The sequence below is a fragment of the Rutidosis leptorrhynchoides genome, chromosome 5, assembly GCF_046630445.1.
Source record: "Rutidosis leptorrhynchoides isolate AG116_Rl617_1_P2 chromosome 5, CSIRO_AGI_Rlap_v1, whole genome shotgun sequence".
In the NCBI taxonomy this organism is placed as follows: domain Eukaryota; kingdom Viridiplantae; phylum Streptophyta; class Magnoliopsida; order Asterales; family Asteraceae; genus Rutidosis; species Rutidosis leptorrhynchoides.
In genome coordinates this window covers 53,083,316-53,098,682 of record NC_092337.1, presented here as the reverse complement: position 1 = coordinate 53,098,682, position 15,367 = coordinate 53,083,316, and the positions used below count along the sequence as shown (strand labels likewise).

At 35.5% G+C, this 15,367-nt stretch overlaps 2 protein-coding genes across 2 annotated transcripts; both read left to right on the top strand.

The window, feature by feature from the left end:
- Window positions 1-5,615: 5,615 nt before the first annotated feature.
- On the top strand, window positions 5,616-8,334 carry LOC139848309 (protein MICROTUBULE BINDING PROTEIN 2C-like). The gene is made up of 5 exons (XM_071838043.1): window positions 5,616-5,960; window positions 6,200-6,274; window positions 7,181-7,510; window positions 7,676-7,891; window positions 7,988-8,334. The coding sequence occupies exons 1-5, from the start codon at window positions 5,751-5,753 to the stop codon at window positions 8,138-8,140; spliced, it is 984 nt and encodes a 327-aa protein (XP_071694144.1). The 5' UTR covers window positions 5,616-5,750; the 3' UTR covers window positions 8,141-8,334.
- A 2,177-nt stretch (window positions 8,335-10,511) lies between these two features.
- Window positions 10,512-15,337, top strand: LOC139850369 (isoaspartyl peptidase/L-asparaginase-like). The gene is made up of 4 exons (XM_071839950.1): window positions 10,512-10,670; window positions 10,783-11,016; window positions 13,652-13,738; window positions 14,858-15,337. Exons 1-4 carry the CDS (start codon window positions 10,512-10,514, stop codon window positions 15,335-15,337), a joined length of 960 nt encoding a protein of 319 aa, XP_071696051.1.
- Window positions 15,338-15,367: the final 30 nt, after the last annotated feature.

The window sequence follows — 15,367 nt, the reverse complement described above, 5'->3', positions numbered from 1 at the left end:
AATTGATGTAGTCGATGAAGGTGACGATATAGACGATGGTTACCAGATGTGTTGTGCTCAAGAAATTAATGGGATATTGTTCCAGGAATTTTTAGTAAATGACGATTATGCCCCTCCGCGTTTTTCAGTGACTTTTATTAAAATAATGAAATGGGAGGCCCATATTCACTTATCCAGTTTGTACCCCATTTAGTGCTTATCCCTCGATTGGTCCAATATATATATATATATATATATATATATATATATATATATATATATATATATATATATATATATATATATATATATATATATGCCGGCCATAACTAGCTTCTTGACATCCTATATAGTAGCTTCTTGTCAACGGTTTTACAGTAATACTTTTGTATGTACTCTAGTTTTTTAGTTTTTTATTTGTATTGATAGTAATATGAATTTGAATGAATGTTATGGATATATATGTTGTATGTTTTTGTTGTTTCTTGTGTATGCTTACTTGGCGTGAGTGGTGTTGGAGTAGAAGGGTATCCTTCCATATTCCACTGCTCTTCATTGGTCTATATTTCTGATTCTGCAGTAAAACAACTTTTATTTTTTCCCTTCTGTTAGCTTCCTAGGTGTTAATATTCTTTTAGTTGTTAGTTTTGGATACCGCCTGTTGGTGCATTTGTTGTCGATTCAAGGTATGGTTGTTCTTTTGGCTGGAAATGGTGGTCGAGAATGAAACCAAGCAAACCACGTCTTCACTCCAAGCCGAGCTTTTCGGCCGCAACAGATTTTTTCCTGACACATTTGTATACACAGCATGTAAAAACTAGCTAACAAATTTGTATACACGATATGTATACATATTCTGCCAACCATAACAAAACCAACCTTAATATTAATTAAAATACCTTAAGACCATTTTTAACGCAGTGTCAGAAGGGTCCCGTCAGGTTCGCTGACGCCTCTGACGCCCCTAATGCGGCGTCAGGCGAAACGCTCCTGGGGCGTCAGTCGGATTTTTCACGGGAAAAAAATGTCAGATGCACTGATTGGTCCATGTATTTTGATGATTTTTGTTTTGTTTTTGTTTTATTTATTTATTTATTTAAATTATTTATATTCTTTTCTATATAAATCCATCAAAACCTATGCAATAAAAACTGGTGGGACCTACATTCAGGTGACACAGAAATGGGGCGTCAGGGTTATTTTGGGTCAGAAAGTGACATCTGCCACGTCACATGCAGATTGTATTTTTTGGCCAGAAAGGGTATAATTCGCCTATGACGTCACAGGGAGGGTTATATATGGTCTAATTAGACACAACTTTTTTGTAAAACGACTTGCTAGTGATGCATAGTTATATACAAAATTTTATTAACTTATAAATTTGGTCCTACTATGGGTAGAAATTTTCTTTTGAACTATTAGTGTAACGTTAAATTTAGTTTTATTTAAGTGTGATGTTTTAATCGAATGAAAGATTTTTTGTTTGACTGTTTGTTTTATTTTTTATTTTTTTAATAATAGTAAATTAATAAAAATGAATCATACTGATATCAATAAGTTTTAGGTTAGCCACGTGTTGTGGCAGCGATTTTTGTAAAGGAAGAAACAGTTTGAAAGAAAACTCACATGAACCCACGAGTATATAGTACCAATGCGAGGCACCTAACCATCCATCCTTTATTTATGCTTTTGTCCTTTAACTACGACATTATTTATTTATGGTTTAAATAAATCGGATTCTAAGTTTCTCTAGCCCAAAAAAAAACCCGCCAGTTTTCGAACCAGCAACCAGTTTTCTAAAAAACCCGATTACTCGCCGATTAATCATCGATTAATCATTTTTAGGAGAAATCCGTTCCGATTTCTAAAAATCCGTTTAATTAAACGGTGAACGTCAATTGATGGATCAACATCGAATTTGGTTATCAAAGTCACTCAAAGTAGAAAAATGGTTAACATTTTAACATGAATTTAAACTAGAATGTTATAGTTTTGAAGCAAAATAGACAGTTTTAGACAATTATGTTAAAAAATTATCTTTATATTTATGATTTTTTTCTATAGTTACATATATAATTTTTAAAATTTAATATTTAAATGTATACAGTACAATACGATTAATCTTCGAATTGCCGATTAATCCTTCCAAAGTCCCGACCGATTAATCCCCGAATGGCGAATTTTACAACCTTACCAGCAACCATTAGGTTGACAAGTGCCCGCATAACCACTCTTCCAAAACTGTTTATTTTTATAATTACAACATTTATTATTTATGGTCTAAAAAATAAATAAAATTTTAAGTTTCTCCAGCCAAAAAAATAAAAGATCGACGTGTTTCGAAATTGCGTCCTTTAGGTTGATAAGCACCTCCATAACCACTCCTCCAACCTTGTTTTTATTCAATAATTACGATATTTACTATTTATGATCTAAAAATCGTGGTTTAAATTGAAATTGATTTGAATTTTGCCGTTGATCCTTTCTAACTGAATATATATAGTAATAACAACAAATAATAATTATAACAAATATTTTTCTTTTTTAGTTTTAGTTAAATAATATAAGGAATCCAATATTTTTGAAAAAATGAATGACATTTGTTCAGTTCTCATTTAATCCTATAGGAAGTTTAGTGTTGTGCTGACGTGACGTTGATATAACAATCAGTTTTATAAGAAAGTTTAATGATGAATATGAATGATCTAAGATTAAATATAAACTATTTTATCTTAATTTGTAATTACATAAAAGATTATTCATTTGATTTTGATAAAGATAATTAAACATATTTTTTTTTTTCAAGAGAACCCTTAAGGTTATTGTTAACACACTTAAAAGTGTTGTACATAACGGTTAATTTTTATTTTTAAGATAACGATTATTAACGACATTAGTCAGATGAATCAAGAATGAAGAAACACTCGTAAAGTTATTAACGATTATTAATAATACATTATTCCTATTTTGAATGTCCCATTTTTTTTTAACAGCGATTGAGATCATCTGAGGGGGACTAAACCACCCATTGCGATAATCTCCCATTTCGACTATACCGATGTAGCGATAATAACCCCGCCCCCATCGCTGCCCGGTAGGAAACCTTGAAACCGATCCAAGGACACGACCAAGTAAAACCCCCTCCCCTTTACCCCCCAAACGATATGGGAAAGGTGTCATGGGTGGATACTTCATGGTAGGAATGAAATTGTGTTTTTAGTATGTAGCCAACGGGGGTCGAACTCCTGACCTTCTCTAAAGGAGGCAGGCCACCAACCGCTGGACCACATCACAACTTCTCGAATGTCCCAATTTAATACTGAACTTTTATAAACATATAAGAATAATGATGTAAAGTTATTTTATACCTCTATTTATCTATGTAAGGAAAAAAAATTAGGTAAAAAGTTAGGGGTGAAATTGAAACGGATGGAATGCAATTTTTCTAATGATAATGATAGGTAATGATACGCATAATGATCCGTCTCAAAAACAGGAAATCGTCTCGGCAAAAATCCTACCCGGTACTACGCGTCCCGGAATGCGTACTTCTTTTCTCGACATCCGTCTGACGTCATCCCTGGAATTTTACCACGCCGGGCAAATGGCAAGACCGAGAACCCGGATGACAAACACACAACCGGCACCATACAGCTGGTCATGACAATTATAATCAAGCGTTGCGAGGCCAGTCATCATAATCATAACCGTGATGAAACACTTGGAACAAGTGTTCGGCGAGACCCACCCGGCTAGATTGAGGGCACCGTGATGCCTCAGCCGGAATCAACCTGTCGTCAGTACCATCACGTCATTCCAACCCGACACGAAGATATTCTCCCGGGACAAGCACGTTGTCCCGGAGAAAGTGCACTATCCCGGAAAAGTCGCTCTGTCCCGGAATGATCAACTGATAACGGAACGAGCATGCAAGCAAGTTGCATGTCACGTCAGCCCGCAAATATAGGGAAGTTCATTAGGATCTGTTATTCCCCACGAAAAGGACAGGTGCCACGTCACCCCTCGGGATTGACAAAGTTTGTTACAACCATGAAAGGGACATGTGTCACGTCACCATTCCCTCCTAAACATCTATAAATACGCAAACAAGATCTTTCATTTACATAACACTGGATGCATTAACGTTACTCTGCCTAAATTAATCACGGTAGCATTACTCCAGTCGTTAACTTAATTCCGATCGGTACTCCGATCACCATCGGAGTTAAGTCACACTAAGATATTAACTTATTCGATTCCGATCGAATAAGGTTAATTCAATTAGTTGTTTTACGCCCTTGGAATCCAGATTCCAAATCGGGGTTTGCACAATTATTGGAGTTAAAACAATCAACTTACTCTTTTTCCTAAATTAAGCACTCAAACCCGAAATCTAATCACACTTAACGATTTTGGTTTGATCAATATGGTTGTAATTAAAAATTAGATTATGCAATAACTGGTCGTGTAATTTTTTCTCTGGCAGTCGCTCGTCTTCTCCGGCCATAATAGTTGCTTTGGTGGCCGTAGTCGCTCTCCACCACCATTCTCGTTGTGAGTACGACTATGGTTGTTTAGGTTTCCTTTGCTCGCCTCATTTTGTTGCTCATTCCGGTGATCTAAGCCTGACAATTCTGAGTCACGTGGCGAACATCGGTGGCTCACCACCCTTATGGTGGTGGCCACCGATGGGTGTTATTCTGGTGGCACCACTCTGTTGGTGGTGACCACTAGAATATGCGTTTTTTGGATGGGATCTTGCTCCTGTCGCCATGTCGAAGCTCCTCCACCTTGTTGGTGGTGGTCACAGACGATGGCTGGTGGCCAACACCGTCTTTTATATTAATTTTGTCGCGTGATCTCTTTACCCAATTGGTGATCCCATGCGCTTATTGGTGGGTGGAGAGTGGCAGTAGTGGTGTTTTGGTACCGGAAGGTCTAGTTGATGCTGTCTTTTTTCTTAAAGAGATCCGTCTTTTTCGGTTTGTACTCTTGGGTGGTGCCAGACGAGGGTAGCTACCTCAGGGGCGTAACATGCGTTTTTGCGGTGGAATCTCTTTGTGACGGCGGATTGTCGCTTGCAACTGTCGGATTTTCTTTGTTTGTGATTTCTGGTGCCTCTGTGGCCTTTGGCGTTCTCTAGAAGTAGTGGCGGACACAGAAATTTGTTTTATTGCGGCGATTTTTTTTTAAAAGTGTAGCAACTTTTTTTGGCAAAATATGAATGTTTTTTTTTGACAAAATTGGAGGCTATGTGGGCAAAATATGAAGACTTTTGGGGAACAAAGTTAGTGGTAGAAAAATCAAAAAATTTTGCACTAAAAATTACAAATCCACTGGACAGGTGCCCCCTATGTAGTTTCGGCACTGTCTAGAAGGCTCGACAATTTGTCGGGAATGGTTTAGTTATATTTCTTGGTTTTTGTGGTAGTGGATGGTGTTCTTTTATATGCTAACGATAGTCCTTAGAGTCGTTAACACATTTTAAATAGTTCTACATTTTAATAACCGTCATTTTAAAAGTGACCGATAACTATTATTTACAGTAATTTAAAACGTGTTAACGATATCCCTTCCCATCTCATTCCACCTACCCGCACCTGAAATTTAATACTCTAGTTGTAGTTAACAAAAAAATTTTAGAAAGTAAAGTAGGTGGTTATTGATGTACAAGTGTATTCTTTTTCAGTTTCATTTGACATTTTTTGATCCAAATTCAAACCGTTTATAATCAACTTAATCAATTTATTCCAAGTAAAAAAAAAAAAAAAATGCATCATCAATCATCTCAAAATTTTGATTTAGACCAAGACACCATGAATGCTCTTTTGGGTTTCGGTAATGAACCAACTTCATGGCTTTCCGGCGAAGATCTCCCCCCTTCATCACCGTCTCAACACCGTAATGCTGCCGCCGGCAACGTTGACCGTCGTCTTTATAATGACCTTGTTCAGATCGTTCCCCTGGTTCAGTCACTGATTGTATGTTATGTTGTTCATTTGTTTCACACACTTACTATGTGCCTTTGTATAATTTGAATTCTAGGGTTTTTTTAAATGACATTTGTTTTCAGTAACTGATTGATGAATTTTGATAATGCTAATTTGATTGTGTTTACTTAAACTGGATTAGGGGTTTTCTAATATTGGGATTTATTGACATTTAAAGTAATTGAATATTTAAATTTGAAATTGAAATTGGGGATGCTTTGTGTTTGTAGGATCAAAAGGCGAATAGTTCGTATACTCGGAGAGGATCAATGATCAAAACCAAGACACCTTCAATCACTAATAAGGTACATTCTTCTTCTAATGTGGGAACTTACGTTTTACTCTATACATCATGTTTGTATTGCTCTGATATGAATTATGACACTTTTGCAAGAGACGAGTTTTCTTATATTGTTTGTTTATTGTTACCGATATTGTTTTTCTGAATATGAAATAACTCAAACTATAGTCTTGATGCATTTGAGATTGAAAGTCATTATAGATTTTTCATTGAAATGGAAATGATTTTATCATGTCAAAAAGTTGAACAAAAATGGAATACATGCTTCTATATAGCTTGAACAGGCAGTGGCGGATCTCGAAATGGTAGTCACTGGTATCACTAGTGTTACTGGTTAAAAACCCAAAAACATTTCTACTACATGGCTTATTTCAATGGTGTCACTCAATAATATTTACACTTACTAGTATCTAATGGTGTCACTAGTTAAAAACTCAAAAAAGTGTCCACTACATCGCGTAATTCACTGGTGTCCCGTGCTACCACTCACTCTAATGCAGGTCCTCCCCCGTGAACAGGGGAAACCTTATCCGAATGTTGTTCAAGGTGGTGCTATTTGTTGAATTAACATTGAGAGCTTCATGTATTTCTTGTAACACACCCTACTTCCATGGAATGCCTATTAATGCAATTGGTAGTGATAACTTAAACGAAATGCATGCTTAGATGAAATGTTGATTATTGATATGATTATTAGGAATACAAAGTGTAGTCTTTGGCTCTATGCCTACAAGTATAGTCTATTCGTTTAAAACATTGAGAGTGATAACTTAAACGAATTGCATGCTTAGATGAAATGTTGATTGTTGATTCAAATACAAAGTGTAGTCTATGGCTCTAGCCTATAACTGTAGTCTATTGCTTTATAAATCTATAGAAGGTGTTGATGTTCTGTATTTTGATATTTCAGACGACCGAAGCAAAAGCTAGTTATGGTCAATCAATTCCCGGGAAAAAGCGTAGGGAGAATGGCGGAAATGGACGAGATGGAGGTGACGGGGTCTCCATGTTTTCGTCAAATGCAAATTTAACAAAGGAAAGAGAAGAATTGGCTGAATTGAAAGAGAGAGTGGCAGATCTGCAAAGACAGTTGCTAGAGAAAGATGAAATCTTAAAGTCAGCAGAAGCTTCGAAAAATGAAATCAACTCTGTTCAGAGCGTTCTCGATCAAGTGAAAAAACAGGCATCGGAAAAGGATGTGTTACTGCGATCTACACAGGCACAGTTAGCCGATGCTAAGGTATGTGTTTGACTACTAGTTTTCCTAGAGGTGTCAACATGGGCGGGTCATGCAGGTTGAGCTCATTAATTTCTTTACATTCTAGGTAATCTTAGATACTTGATTCTATTATATATATGCATATATGTATGTATATCCTGTTGTTGATGCCCTTGTTTATTACAGATTAAACTTGCTGATAAACAAGCAGCTGTAGAGAGGCTACAGTGGGAAGCAATGACTTCCAACAAAATGGTAGCAAAGCTTCAAGAAGATCTGAATGCGATTCAAGGAGAGATGTCATCGTATACGCTGTTATTTGAAGGCTTGTCAAATGACAATTTTACCCTTTCTGACCAAGAGTATGATGTCATCCCACATAGCAGCTACCTTCCTGAAATAGTAAGCTATACGCCACCTGTAGCATCTCATCATTGCTGGTTTAAAGTCATTGCAAGATCTGATACATTGTAATTGTTCGTATAATACGGTATGCAGGATGATATAGACGAGTTGGATATGAGCAAAATTGAGGAAGCACGAGAGGCTTACATGGCTGCCGTTGCTGTTGCTAAAGAGAAGCAAGATGAAGAGTCGATTGCCATAGCTGCTAATGCTAGGTTGCATCTGCAATCGCTTGTTTTAGGTTGACATGTCTAAAAGTCAACAGATTGGGAGTGCATCATTAGTTCTAAGAAGTTGACTATTCTAAAAGTCAACAAGTCTGGAGGATCATCTAATGTCATATATTGGGATCCGTTGTGTTGTAATCTTATAATTATAGGAGTAACTGTTATGTGACTTGGAATTACATATCTAACTGTAATACTCATTGTATATAAGTTGTGTGAAATTAGAATTGTGTTTCACTATGCAGTCTTTGATATAGTGATGGATTTGGTAACCATGTAAATTTTAAATTATACAATGAACTGCTAAAAGTCTAACCAACTAAAGGCACCTCCAAATTGGTTGCTTTATAACGATAAAAAAGTACTATGTATTCCTTTTTCAAAGATTATAATATATAATATATAATGAATCATTTCCACTGAAATTAATAATTAAGAAAATACTATAGAAAGGTAACAAACGTTAGAATAAGAAAAAGAAAAAACATGAACATGGGATAGGCTATAGCTTTCCCAATTCTTATGGGAAAATACTTTTATTCAGAATTACATGATCGTTTTTAATCATTTCTCGTTATTTTGTGACCGTTTCTGACTCTTATGTAATCACCTCAAATATTATCACTGTTGTAAACGGCGTCCGTTGCTTCCTTTTCGACGCCCGTTGCGGCATTTTGGTGACTAAACCGTTTCGACCCCGTCCCGTTTTCTTATAATCCGGTCAACGGTCAAAAGTCAGGTCAAATGCAGGAAAAATTGGGTCAACGCCGATCAAAAGTCAGAAATTCTGTTAAAATCAGTCATAAGTCGATCAAATCAATCAAAATTGACTTAGTTTAGTATTTCATTTTGTATTATACTAACGCTAATAGCAATTATAGGTACAAACTTGTCAACGAAGGTTTTTAAGCTCTATAATATGTGTAAATATATATTTATATATATAAAAGTCAACATTAGTCAACATCCGTTTCGACCCCGTCTCGGCCCCGTTTTTCTCGTTGCGACATTTTGAGGTCGCTACCGTTTCGGCCCCGTCTCGCGTCTTTTTCAACCTTGAATATTATATTTATTGACTCAAACAAGCATACACTTATATCAAGTTGAAGATAATAACAATTATAAAAAGACCACCAAAGAGCCAATGGCTTGATGGTATCGAGGTCACCCTTTACAACCGTGAGGTTGAGGGTTTTTTCAAAGATTATAATATATAATATATAATGAATCATTTCCACTGAAATTAATAATTAAGAAAATACTATAGAAAGGTAACAAACGTTAGAATAAGAAAAAGAAAAAACATGAACATGGGATAGGCTATAGCTTTCCCAATTCTTATGGGAAAATACTTTTATTCAGAATTACATGATCGTTTTTAATCATTTCTCGTTATTTTGTGACCGTTTCTGACTCTTATGTAATCACCTCAAATATTATATTTATTGACTCAAACAATTATGTAATCACCTCAAATATTATATTTATTGACTCAAACAAGCATACACTTATATCAAGTTGAAGATAATAACAATTATAAAAAGACCACCAAAGAGCCAATGGCTTGATGGTATCGAGGTCACCCTTACAACCTTGAGGTTAAGGGTTTTTTCAAAGATTATAATATATAATATATAATGAATCATTTCCACTGAAATTAATAATTAAGAAAATACTATAGAAAGGTAACAAACGTTAGAATAAGAAAAAGAAAAAACATGAACATGGGATAGGCTATAGCTTTCCCAATTCTTATGGGAAAATACTTTTATTCAGAATTACATGATCGTTTTTAATCATTTCTCGTTATTTTGTGACCGTTTCTGACTCTTATGTAATCACCTCAAATATTATATTTATTGACTCAAACAAGCATACACTTATATCAAGTTGAAGATAATAACAATTATAAAAAGACCACCAAAGAGCCAATGACTTGATGGTATCGAGGTCACCCTTACAACCTTGAGGTTGAGGGTTCGAGTCGGTGTGTGAGTTGCCTTTCAAAAAAAAAAAAAAAAAAAGAAATTATAAAAAGACCAAGTTAAATCCAGTTTGATGGTGTAATTTCCTCCAAATATCCGGTAGAACCAAAGAAAAAAATGCACGAACTTTTCCATTAAACAATCTTTTGTGTAATAAAGAAATTACGGTTTTCCATATTTTCACACATATATATGTATTGAATGGTGACTTCGTAACAATTGCCGCCTTAGAAACTAATTAAATAAAATTCATTGTCTTATTTTATTATTTTTTAATGTAAAAAAGATAAAGATAACATTCATAGGTTTGCATAATATATTAAACACTTGACTAGATTACATAATGCATCATCAAAGAGTAGTATAAAAAGGAAACAAGGTCTGGGTTAGCAGCAGAACTTAAGTATGGGATGGGCAGTAGCTTTGCATGGAGGAGCTGGCGTCCCGGCCAGTTTACCGACTGAAAGCCGAGTGCATCGAGAAGCCGCCCTTCATCGCATTCTTCAAATCGGTGTCTCCGCTATTAGTGCCAACCGCTCTCCTTTAGATGTTGTTGAACTTGTGGTATTCATTTCACTTCAGCATTTATACTTCATTTCTTGATGGGATAATAAATTACTACACTTGATGGCCTTTAAATCATTTTATGTTATTACTGTAAACTGTTGTACTGTAGGTACGCGAACTGGAAAACTGTCCACATTTTAATGCTGGTAAAGGGTCTGTACTGACGACCAATGGTACGGTTGAAATGGAAGCTAGTATAATGGATGGGAATACAAAGAGATGTGGTGCGGTTTCTGGTGTCACATCCGTTGTTAATCCCGTCTCGTTGGCCAGACTGGTCATGGAAAAAACTCCTCATATTTATCTTGCATTTGATGGTGCTGAGGCCTTTGCAAGACAACAGGTTAGTCCCACATTCTGCATCATACAATATTCTAATAAACAAACTTCATCATAAATGGGTCAAAGAAGAAGGTTTTCCTGAACAGGCTACCTTGGGACGGTGATTAATTTTCGTGACATGCACACGGTCTAACTGGGTTATCCGTAACAGTTTTTGACCTTTTTCTTTGGCTACCTTACCTTAAGATCTGTTAGACCGGACCCAACGCACCGTCGTTAGGCTCCGTCATTTTCTAATTGTAAAAGACACGGTTGGTGCCAACACGTCATTTTCCGTCTGTTTATAGCAACAATTTTCGGTGTTGTTTGTTTTTTCCATTGCAGACCTTATTATGTCTTATGTCTGCGGGCGGTCAGACATTTTCAATTAAGACCGTTTGTTTTTCCGAAGACATAAGACGAAATAAGATCTTAAAATGTATTCAATCTTGCAGCTATAAATCATTGCTTCCAAAATTAGAAGACATTATCTTCTTTTCCAACATTCACAGTTACATTTTTTTTTTTTTTTTTTTTTTTTAACTTTATCTTCTTCTCTTCCATTCCTTCACCACCAACCTACCCTCCTCCATCTCCACCCTCCGACGGCACCACCACCAGCGGCGGCATCCTCCGACGGCACCACCAGCGGCGACATCCTCCGACGGCACCACCACCATCGGCGGCACCATCCGGCGGCACCAGCAGCAGCGACGGCACTACCTCCAACTGCAACACTCGTGGTTGTACTCCAAATTTTCAATTTGTTATTGGATTTGATTTCTTGATTGAGATAACATCTTTATATGTGGGCATAATTGTTGTAACCATCTCTATTTACAATCTGATTACATCTTTTACACAATTTATTATTTGGGTTTACATACAAAGTATGTGGTATGTGGGTGTACTTGGTTTTGGTTTGAGATCTACTTTGACAAATCAATGAATTAGGGTGTGTTTGGATGAAACTAGCTGAAGCTGAAGCTTATAGTTGTAGCTGGAGCTTATGGGCTAGAGCTGGAGCTGGAGCTTATAGTAGCTGGAGCTTATTATTTTTTATAAGTGTTTGGTAAACTAGCTGGAGCTTATTTTCCAGTTCATAAGCTCTACTTTTTTTCATAAGCTACTAAAAGTAGCTTCTTTTTTCTAGAGCTTATGATTTTCATAAGCTCTACTTTTTATGTCTACCAAACAAAGCTTATTACTTGAAACTTATTAAAATCATAAGCTTAAGCTCTCATAAGCTCTCATAAGCTCCAATAAGCTCTTGCGCCAAACACACCCTAAGCTTGAGATTTTCTGTAATTAGCGATTTTCTTTATTTATGTTTAGAGACTGTTGTTGATGAATATTGAAAATAAGAAGAAAATATGATATATGATGTTTTATAATTTCTTCATTTATGATTAGCACACTGTCCTTTTTATTGCTTAAGTTGAAGAAAATTTTTATTACTTTTTAGTTCAATAGAATTTATATTCTTAGATAAAAACTGAAAATTATAATAATTTGAGATATTATATTGTATTTAGCAGACATAAAAAAACAAACAGTCTTCAATGTTTAGCTTACAGACCTTCATATCACATCTTCTCTACAGACGTGGTTCGCAGACTTCAAACAAAAACGTCTTAAAAAACAAACAGCACCGAAATTTCGTCGATCTAAAGAATTGTGAAGACGGGAGATGTGGCACTTAATGTGGGGTCAACTTCAATATCATACTCCGTACTATTTAATTTTGTTTGGCTAAATTACAATTTCAGAAAAGAAAAATAAAACTGGAACAACAAGAACGTAGCCAAAATACTGATAAAAAGAGAAATATCTGAGAAATAGTAGAGTGGAGGAAAAATATTGAGTTTAATATCTTTTTTTTGCCAAAACACTACTCCGGATTTTTTTTTAATAAATGTTTTTATTCTTAAATTTATGTAACGTATTAAATTTAATTAATATATTAATATTAATAAATGTATTTTGTATAATAACTTTTTTTTATTAAATAATGAGTGGGCCCAATTTTGTTTTGAAGAAGTATGTGATGGTTGGTAGCGTTTAGTCTTTTTCAGTCTTTTTGGAAAAGTGTTGAGGTATCGCTGATGCGGCAATCAGTCTTTTTAAAGAAGCATGTCATGGTTGGGAGTGATCTTACTAGTGAAATTTGAAACTGAGACATTTTGTGAGGATATCGTAACTTATCCACTAGGCTATCTTGGAAAAATTCACTTTTTCAACATAAAAAGGAAGAAGGTTTTCCATATTCGGGCTACCCGGAAGACCGAGTAATCCGACCTCATACTACCCAACAAGATTAATCCCAGGCTGTTTTCACCCCATTCCTGGCTACCACTAAATATTCGTCATAGACAGGATTCAGATCTGAGACCTCTTGCAAAGAAGAAAGGGTCCTAACCACTGGGTTATCTTGTAATGATTAACGACTGTACATTTGCACGAATTGAAATAGCTTCCTTGCAAATCAATTATTATTAACCCTAACATAATGACTTTGAAAAGGTAATCTATATGTAGGACAGATTATTTGGTAACAGTGATCGGGAAATAACTCAATAACTGATTTGAACTTGAAATGTTCTTTGGATGTTGCAATTTTAATATAACTAAGGGAAGTTATTTGTACCATTGTTTAGGGGGTTGAAACTGCAGATATCAGTCATTTCATTACTCCGGAAAACATAGAGAGACTAAAGCAAGCAAAAGAAGCAAACAGAGTTCAGGTATCCTTGTTTCATATCAGTTCCTTCAAATTAATATTAATATATACATTGATGGGTCATAATCAGGAGAGAAGCACTTTTTGGAGGGTAGTGGAAGTAAAATTATTATTTTTTTATTTTTACGTTTTTTTTGATTTTTTTCCCTAACATCAAGAGCACACGAAAATATGAACTTTTAAAAAAGACACTTTGTGATGAATGTTATTATTTTGGCGAAAAAACGCTCGAAGAAAAACTAATAACATGCATCATCCGTATTGTTATTCCTGAATATTATTCTTCGAGCGTTTCTTTTCCATCATATGTGAAGTTCTTTTCAAGATTTATCCCGATTTAGAGTTTAGGGTTCAGGATTTAGGGCTTAGGGTTTAGGGTTTAGGGTTTTGGGTTTAGTCCATAAACCCTAAGCCCTAAACCCTAAACCCTAAACTCTAAACCGTTAGTGTAAAAATTCAATCTAAACCCTAATTTCTAAACCCTAATTTTTAACCCCTAATTTCTAAACCCTAATTTCTAACCCCTAATTTCTAAACCCTAATTTCTAACCCCTTAAGAAAAACTCAGAAGCAAAACATTCATTGCAATGAATGTTATCATTTATTTCTTTGAGCGTTTTCCCGCCAAAATAATAACATTTATTACAAAGTGTCTTTTTAAATATTCATATTTTCATGTAATCTTAATGTTTGAAAAAAAAAATCTAAAAAAAAACAAAAAGAAATTATTTCCCTCCAAAAAAGTGCTTCCCTCTTGATTAAAACACATACATTGATAACAATTAACTCCGATAAATGATGATCGATATTCTCTACTTCATAATCGAATTACACCACCAAATGAAATACCTTGAATGTAATGAAAATTAGCAAAATATATTTAGAAAAGTACACTCAAAATTAGTAAAAATTTTGTTACAGGCTAAGTCACTAATTATATATACATAAAACTTAAATAATTGAGATAAAAAAACCATTTCGGGCCAACCCAACCCATCCAGAATCATACTAAAAGAATATGTTTTGGAGTTTTGACATGTTAGTATGTTACCCAACCTGCCTGATATGCTCTTGTCACCTTGGTGCTAAAGATAATGAATTAATGATAGCCTTTAATGTGTAGCAAGATTATGTGCAACCTATTAAAACCGAAGATCAAAAGCAGACAACAGTTGATCATGAAAGCAATACAAAACTTGGAACCGTTGGATGTGTAGCCGTCGACGGTCAAGGGAACTTAACGGCTGCAACTTCCACAGGTGGTCTAGTCAACAAAATGGTTGGAAGAATAGGAGACACGCCTATTATCGGTGCAGGCACTTATGCCAATAAGTATTGTGCCGTCTCTGCAACAGGCATAGGTGAGGTTATAATGCGTGAGACCGTGGCTAGAGACGTGGCTGCAGTTATGGAGTACAAAGGGCTAGGTCTAAAAGAAGCAGCTGCATATATTATACATGAAGTTTTGCCCAAAGGGACCGCTGGTTTGGTTGCTGTATCGGTTGCAGGTGAAGTTGCCATGCCTTTTAATACACCTGGTATGTTCAGAGCTTGTGCTACTGAAGATGGGTTTAAGGAGGTTGCGATTTGGTCAAGTGATTGATTGATCATGGTGGTTTGTTTGCAGTTAGGA

Excerpts from the sequence above, each read along its gene's own strand:
- LOC139848309 (XM_071838043.1), top strand. The coding sequence starts at position 5,751 with ATGCATCATCAATCATCTCAAAATTTTGATTTAGACCAAGACACCATG. Across the intron at positions 5,961-6,199 it reads CCCTGGTTCAGTCACTGATT|GATCAAAAGGCGAATAGTTC; the intron begins GTATGTTATGTT and ends TTGTGTTTGTAG. Across the intron at positions 6,275-7,180 it reads CACCTTCAATCACTAATAAG|ACGACCGAAGCAAAAGCTAG; the intron begins GTACATTCTTCT and ends TTGATATTTCAG.
- LOC139850369 (XM_071839950.1), top strand. The coding sequence starts at position 10,512 with ATGGGATGGGCAGTAGCTTTGCATGGAGGAGCTGGCGTCCCGGCCAGT. Across the intron at positions 10,671-10,782 it reads TAGATGTTGTTGAACTTGTG|GTACGCGAACTGGAAAACTG; the intron begins GTATTCATTTCA and ends GTTGTACTGTAG. Across the intron at positions 11,017-13,651 it reads AGGCCTTTGCAAGACAACAG|GGGGTTGAAACTGCAGATAT; the intron begins GTTAGTCCCACA and ends ACCATTGTTTAG.